At 39.1% G+C, this 8367-nt stretch overlaps 1 protein-coding gene across 1 annotated transcript; it reads right to left on the bottom strand.

Annotated features, from left to right (window-relative positions):
• Window positions 1-7070: 7070 nt before the first annotated feature.
• Window positions 7071-8131, bottom strand: LOC119654878 (thioredoxin-related transmembrane protein 2 homolog). The gene has a single exon (XM_038060485.1). It carries the CDS (start codon window positions 8029-8031, stop codon window positions 7210-7212), a length of 822 nt encoding a protein of 273 aa, XP_037916413.1. The 5' UTR covers window positions 8032-8131; the 3' UTR covers window positions 7071-7209.
• Window positions 8132-8367: the final 236 nt, after the last annotated feature.

Genomic DNA, 8367 nt, shown 5'->3' with positions numbered 1-8367 from the left:
TTACACCTGCACCCGCCGTCATTTCGTAGTAGGAACGGAAGATAAGAAGGTTCATATCCTCAGTGTATCTCATCCGCCGCCTACGCGAACCTGCTGAAATAGCCCCCACAAGTTATGACGAAGCAGCTGCAGTAGGCGGAGCGATGCTACTGAACATCGTGGCGCCTAGACGTCGAACCGACCCACAATTAACGGCTTCCGCGCTGTACTGTCAATTATGGGAGCCTCCACTAAGTCAGAAGATTCCGCCTGAGACGCTGCGCTAGCGTACAGCTATTCAGACTGAAGCTATCTATCCCTCCTCCTTTCTTAACAGGGCTTGGAAGCAAATACAGTAATATAATTATTGCCATTTCTGAGAATTTCCGTGACGCCATTAAAGAAGTCGAATGATTTGATGACCAGTCGATGCATCACTAGTATCTCAGTTGTCCGCATAATTCATTTCTTTGCAGACCACGCAAAATAAACAGGCCGTCAACTAAATCTTCGTTGTGAGCGATCTCAATGATCATGTCGGCGAAAAAGCGGACTGTAATCAAGGTTCATCATTAATTAACTCATCTTCTCACAGCCGACCCAAACTGACGATATTCTCATAAGATGCCCATAAGATGTAAAGCAATTTCCTACTAGACCACCGCACCTCATCATCGATCGTTGATTTCTGTTCTGCGAATCAAATGAAACGCTCGCCAACAGGATAAGTTAGGACGAGAAAAGAGATGAGTATTAACTTGTCAACAGCCGACACCAGTATGCACAGAATATCGAACCCATCTTATAAAAGCAGCGCGTTGCTTTTCGAACGAATACTTAGAGCAGAATTCCGAAACATTTTCAGGTTTCTCTTATTCGGTGCGCAGTAAACCTTGACGACTTAACTTCCATGTTGACTCGAGAATTTTGTCACCTCGTAATTTACTTCGCAGTGGCTTCACCCAATCCATCCACAAATGTCCGCAATGATACCGTAAGCCTAATAACTAGTTTGACTAATCGCTTTTGTCAGGCTACTCTAGATTTCCACCGTGCCAGATGACAACAAAATGCGGTTGAACACATTTTATGGTAGGAGCAGCACCCTTCATTCGCCAAGGTGTCCTTGATAATATGTATACTATCATACTTGTTCTAATATTGTGAGGTAAGCACTGTCAGACCAGAATGCGGTTAGTCGATACGCCATTCTTTCTTTCTTGCAGTTTGCATTGCTTTAAAATTCAGAAATAAAATAGAAACGGATATTACTTAACAGCAGACAAGGGAAACTTACCAGCAAATAAGGGAAACGCAATGGTAGGAAGGTAAGTTTCATGTCATTGAGAAAGACCCTCTTCCAGACTCAATGAAAACAGGAGAAAAGGTTCTAGCAGAAAACAAATCTATTATTACAAAAGCCTTGGAGCTCTGAACTGAGGACCCCCGTTACCGCTGTCGCGGAGCGTTTACACATTTCATTTTACTTTTCGGTTGACTTGTTCCTCCTACAACACTAGCGGCACCAACTTCGCCCACATTTGGTGAAGTTTTCTATCACGACTATCAGGTGCTCTGAGGTAGCGGCGGGGAAGACGGAGCAGCAACCCTGTCAACCAGAGATGGTGGCACCGGGATATGCTGTACTCGCTATGGTTTTCTGGCCTAATTAGGGCGATCAGACCCGAGTCTGCTCGGGGTATACTGGTACCATGTGAACCGGGATAGCCCCTGAATTCACATGTCTCAGAAGAATTCCTGTCATGTGCATTTTGCTGGGTTATCGCAGCTGGTTCCCTAGTGGGAGTTATGGGGGTTGTGGTTACATTCAAGCGAACAAAGACCTTCAGTCCTCGGCGTGATGTGGCGTTTCAACACAGGTACCGTACCCTTAGTTCGGTACAGATTTAGGTAGGTCTTGCATCCATCGGTATGAATAAACTACGCTATTTACTCAGTATAGGCTGGTACCGTTGTGCTTGTCTCAGCGGAATTCTGATTGTGGTCGCAAAATCAATCAATGTCTTAGGAAGACCATGGCATTAAGTCAACTCGACAAGTAATCACCTAAAACCACAGGAACCTATTCCTTTCAGTTCACCTCTTACGCAGCAAGAAAGACTTTGAGTTTATTCTTGACTCCCAACTTACAGGGCTCATGTTATTCAAATTGTTCAAAACTTTTATTTTTCGTACTTTGTTACCTTTATACAGACATATCTCATTTCATTACTTTTTTTATTCTAGATCTATAAAAAATTTGTAATATTAAACCATGCAAGCTTCAAGTTAAGTTGAACATACAAGAGACTCACAACTTTATTTGAGTAAATAGGAGCAAGATATTCCAATCGTGTCCTTAAAATGTTCGAAGTGTCTTTGAATTTTTATTTCAGGAATGGAAAAAATGGACGAAAATTTTTAATTCTTAAGGGGGAAACCACATTTGAAGATTTTCAAAATTTAATTTTTTTATTGCATAAATCATTTACTAAGCTATCCAAAAATACGCTGAAAAAATTTTAGATTGTATGAGCGTAGAACCGGGCGATGTCTTGGGTAATCTTGTAACGCCATGTAAATAGCGTATTTATAACGAGTTGGCGTCAGTCCCTTCCACGAGTGCAATTCTATTTGTTGTAACTGTATTTGTTTGTAACTAAGAGTGAGAAATGTCTTCATATATCCGAGAGCGGATTTTTCAACCGTGTTTTTCTCAAAATGATTTTTTTCCACATTTGCAGGAACTCTTAATTCAAAAATTAATGAATGAAATTTGGAGGTATGATTTTTATAAAATTAGCAATAAATCGAACCATGGGATTGAAATGATATTGTGTTTTTAAAGGGACCATTTTTCACGAAATTAGTGAAAAAAAAAACTTAGAAAATGAATTGGCAAAATTCAAACTGTTTTGTTTTCAGTTAAAAATTGGAGTTACTAGCTACGATCTTCAGCGGAGGATTAATGCAGCGAAATTTTGCTATCTTCGGCTCAAATTATTTGAAAAATTCTCAAAAATTGTCCGAAATATGACTAATACAATGTCCAAATTTGATTGAATTTCAAGTCATTTTTCCCCTTAAGTAATTTAAACAAAGAGTTAGTCGTGCCTTGTGTCTCGCGAAAACACCATTTGTGAAAATCGTCAGTGTCAGTAGCGCAATAGCACCTTCGAAGAATTAAACTTTGATGGAAGACTGAGCAATTAAGAATTGAAAATGCGTTAACAGAGTGTAAGGCAGCGACCAAGAAACCTACCAATAAGTAAGAATTGAATAAAAGACAAAGCAAAAGAAATACTAATTTATGTTATATTTATTAAAATTTATCGTTTCAACAAGATTTCTAATCAATTTAACACTAATAATGGCTAGCTGAATAAATTTAAAAAGAGATAACAAGTACGTCCTTCACTGGTCAAAGTCTACCTGCAAACAAAGTAATAGTATACCCATTTGTGACCCTATTTCCAAAATGGAAAAAAAAGTAGTTATATACTTTGATTAACCTTATTTGAACAGATGTCGACAGCCTCTTGATTTTCTTCAGATTTTTCGGTTTGGTAGTTTTTGTGAATGAGTCCATTAAAGAAATGATCACTTTTGACGCCCCGCCTTTTCAACAAATGTCAAAACTAAGCCCGGTTTCATATAGTACTAACCAAAACTTTTCATTTGATACCCCACATGACTATATTCAGTGAAAAAGATTACACCCCCTTTTGCATGTATAGGGAACCCCCCTTAAATTCGAGGTAGAATGATATAACTCACTGCATAGGTGAGCATTCGCATTCCCCACATGCCCCCCCCCCACCTTTCCACCAAATTCGGTGTCAATCGCTATAACCGTCTCCGAGCAAAATGCGTGTGACAGACAGACAGACAGTAAACTGATTTTAATAAGATTTTGTTTTACACAAAACCCTAAAAAGGCTAGGGAGAAGTAGTTTCGTTATATATGGGACTTTAATATTTCACTTAGTAAATTCGCGCGAAATTGATAAGTTTGAACTGCTATAACTTTGATACTAATAGCCGTGAAACTTGACAGTATTATGGGCGATACTGTCCTCTATGCCGTTGTGGTTACTGTATTCCTCTACTTTTGGTACGTTGGCAAGTTAAGGAGGTCAATTAGGAAAAGTTTATTATATTACTATTAGTCGGTTTTGAGGCGTAGATTCCGTATAAGCACATCGCCCTTATTTTTTTTTTAGATTTTTGAGTTGGATAGTTTCCGAAAATGAGTCCAGTCTCATTTTAAGAATGCACATTTTAACTAAAACTACTTGAAAAAGACCAAAGTACGTTTGGCAAGTAGAAAGACGGACAATAAATCAATTTTAATGGGCTTTTTTTTTTTGATAAAACCTTTAAAATTATTAGAATTTGTCAGGTGGTCATGTAATTGTACTACTGTACTATAACTACCGAGCTTTGCAGGAAAATCCGCTAATTTATAAAAGGTGCCGTTAAAACCCACTGCAGAGCGTAACAAAACATCCCTTAAAACTAGCAAAATGCTCTTGGTATTTTATTTGTAGTCACCTCGTCTTCAAAAAATGCTAAAAACAAAAACGCATGTTCGAAATAGCGGAAAGGCTGTTTTTAAGGTTTTGTGTAAAACAAAACCTTATTAAAATCGATTCAATGTCTGTCTGTCTGTCTGTCACACGCATTTTTCTCCAAAACGGCTAAACCGATCCAAACGAAATTTGGTGGACAGATGGGAACTATGAAATCCCACGCATACAGCAAGTGGCATAAATTTAGGCGGAGTTTAAAGGGGGGCCCCCATACATGCAAAAAGGGGATTCAAAAAATTTTTTCACCGGATATAGTTGTGTAGGGTATCAAATGAAAGGTCTCGATTTGTACTTTTCGAAACTGACATTAGTTTTGGCATAAATTGCAAAATGCGTGAGTAAGGAGTCAAAATGTACGCATTTGAAGTGAGACAGGACTCATTCTCGGAAACTACCCAACCTAAAAATCCGAAAAAAATCGGGGTGGTGCGTCTAGATGAAATCTAGGCCTCAAAATATGTCTCATTCCGATATCTGCCCAAGTAAACTTACTAATAGTATATTACTACATTTTAGAAATTTACTGAAAAACCCCCCTTAAATTCATCCTAGGACTTCCGAATTTTGTACCAGCATAGGGGATAATATTTCGTATATATGTGCTAAATTTCATGGAAATCAGGCAACTAACACCAAAGTTATAGCAGTTCAAACTTAGCAATTTCGCGCGAGTTTACTGCTTCCAAAGCCATGCAAATCAGATGATGACGTCATAGTTACCCGGAATAATTGACATTCGCGTGGAATATTAAAGTCACATTTATGAAGAATCTATTTATCTGCAGCCCTTTTTAAGGCTTTGTGTAAAATACTTATGTGAAGTCTAATCTTCGAGAGATGCCCCATTCCGGTATCTGCTCAAAAAATTTACTAATAGTATATTATCAACTTTTGGAAATAGACTAAAAAACTCCCCTTAAGTTCATCCTAAGTGTACTAAATTTTGCACCATCCTAAGCCATACAAATAAGATGCTGACGTCATAATTAACGAGAATAATTGAAATTCCAGTGAAATATTAAAATTCCATTCAAGAAGAATCTAATTCTCCCTAGTCCTTTTTTATATTGGATGTTTGTTAAATTGTTTTCATTCGCTAATAATATTAAACTCAGAGCGTGAAGCGTATAAGGTTGACCATTATCAACACAGGGCTTTCCATCAAATGATTTATTTAAATCGCTTTCTAGAAAATAGAGGGCAATGGAATTTTTAGCTATATTACACGGAGCTGTCGTGCACTCATCGCTCCTCACATCCTTTTCTTTTTCTTCAGCCTTCAGTTCACAAGCGGGGTCGGCTCGTGATGATCGGTTTCGTCATTTTATTTTATCAAATGCCTCATCAGGATGTAATCGCGAGATCTTTAAATCCCCATCCAGCGTATCAAGCCACCGTTGTTTTGGCCGGTTTTTTGGTTGCTTACCATTGCTTTCGATGTTCTGATCAATGCTGGTTGTTGAATTCTCGTTAGCGTGAATTACGTGACCACACCATCGAAAACGCCTCTCTCGCAGCTTTCCCACGATCGATGCAAACCCATATCGATCGCGGATATTCTCATTTCAGACGTAATGAAAACGTGTCACGCCACCAGTGCAATGCAACATCTTCGTCCCCATTACCGCAAGACGCCGTTCATTGTCCTTTATAGTCGGCCAACACTCAGAACTATAGAGAGTGGCAGACGGACGACATTGCAGTAAATTTTAGATTTGGGACGTGCGCTGATACGTCGATCACAAAGAACACCAGTTGGGGAATGCCACTTCATCCAGGTTGCATTAATGCGTGAAACAATTTCATTACGCAGTTCTCCATTGGCTGATAGCGTTGACTCGAGATATTTAAATCGCTGAGTTCTGGCAATGGAAGTAACCTGCCCTTCGAGATACTTAAATCGCTCAGTTCTGGCAATGGCAGTAACCTGCCCAGAACTGAAAGATTTCAATATCTCGGGTCAATGCTATAAGCCAATGGAGAACTACGTTATGCTCCTCACATAGGGAAACACAAAACCTTTTATACCTGAAGCGTCAAGCTTCCGGTTTCCCGACTTGTTTTTTTGTTCTTTATTTTGAGAGGATACGGTATTCCCTTTTTTTTTTTTGAAAAAAAACTGATGCTTGAAGTTACTTTCAAGTCAATACTTTTACCTACTATCTAAGGCTACTTTATTATGTCTTGTCCAGTCGGTGTTAATTTTTTCAGTTTGCCTCGGAGTAGCATTCACTTCTTCCAGTAATAAATACCTTGTTCCTTCTGCAGTTCGAAATTTCTCTCTCAATCTCATCCTAAATGCATAAAATCTATGCGCTAAGCTACTTTCGTAATATGTATAGCCATTGTATTTTCCACTCCATGAAAGTGAGAGTTCGTAGCGCTGGAACCTCAATTCGTTGTGCAGCACAGCACGAACCCCATTCGCTGACTAGAACTCATTAGCAACCACATGCTAATCACAATTTCAAGCGAAAACAAAACCACCAGACGCAAAAGTTCGTGTGTTTCAATAATTTATTTTATAAATTAAACTGTTTGCATTGCACAACTTAAATCTAGCCTAAAATACAATCGAAATGAAATAATATTTTGGTAAATCATTGAGTCTCAACATTCACGCTGGAGCTGCAAATGTTCAGTTCGTCTTCTTCTCAGCCTTATTTGCCTTGATCGCTTTGCTGGCACTTTCCTTGCTTTCCTTGTAAATGTTGTTCAAATTCAAAGCAGCCTTCACGTTGTCCTCGGAGAAGAAAAACTTTTGCAATTTGCCCTTGGAGTCAACGGTCGGTCTGCGGTCAACTTCCTTGCCGTTCTGGAATAATATCACTGTAGGCAGTTGCTTCGAGAAGGAACTGTCTGAAATATGGAACTTTTGTGCGGCGCTTGGGTCCCTTCCAACATCGATTTTGCCAAATTTAAAGTTGTCCAAGTGATACTCAGCAGACAAGGAGGAGAAAATAGGCGCAAAGTTGACGCAAGCCGGATTCCACACGGTGAAAAAGCATACGATCCAACAGATCCTCTTGTCACGATTCATTTCTTCCTCGAAAGACGTCGCATTGCGGAAATATGTGATATGCTCAGGTCCACTGTAGGTCGGCTCCGGCAAAACTAGGCCAATCAGGATAAAAATACACAGGAACAGGGCTCCATAGCGGACATCCCCGTACGACCATAAAATCAAGTTCGCTATTTTCGTATAGATGAACGAAGACGTCAGATAATTGATCATAGTCACGCTTCCGGTTTTTCGGGTTCGAATCATAATAACAATAACGAGAAAGAATAAAATTTCGGTTTCACGTCCATCCAGTTCGCATCGTTCCTCCGCTTTCAAATTAAACAAGTAATTACACAAGAGTGGTGTGCGTTTCGCGATTATGTATGAAAAACTCAGGAGAATATTAACCCAATAATAAGGTTTTATTAATAACTTTAAGTCTTTTTTAAACGACATTTTCCTAGCGCCGGAAAACCTCCTAATTAATGTCGCCCACGAGCAATAAAAGCTGAGCGAATCTGGTGGAGCTGTCAGTTTGACTAGTGTCTGATAACCTTGTCAAATAACATCGCAATTCTGTGGATTTTATGGGGAGAAAAATCATTCTATGTTTTTATTTGTAACGATTTTAAACTGAAGTTAACTGTTATAAGATTCGAATGTTTGTAGCGAGTGTCGGAAATTCAAGATTAGGGTTCGCGCTTTAATTTTTATATGCAACCGCGCATTCTTACACTAGCCCGCAACAAAGCTTCAACCGCGGCGGTTGAATGAAGAGCCACGGTTGAAGTA

This window comes from Hermetia illucens, chromosome 4, assembly GCF_905115235.1.
Source record: "Hermetia illucens chromosome 4, iHerIll2.2.curated.20191125, whole genome shotgun sequence".
Classification (NCBI taxonomy): domain Eukaryota; kingdom Metazoa; phylum Arthropoda; class Insecta; order Diptera; family Stratiomyidae; genus Hermetia; species Hermetia illucens.
The sequence above is the reverse complement of the archived record's forward strand: the minus strand, read 5'-3'. Positions and strand labels throughout refer to the sequence as shown.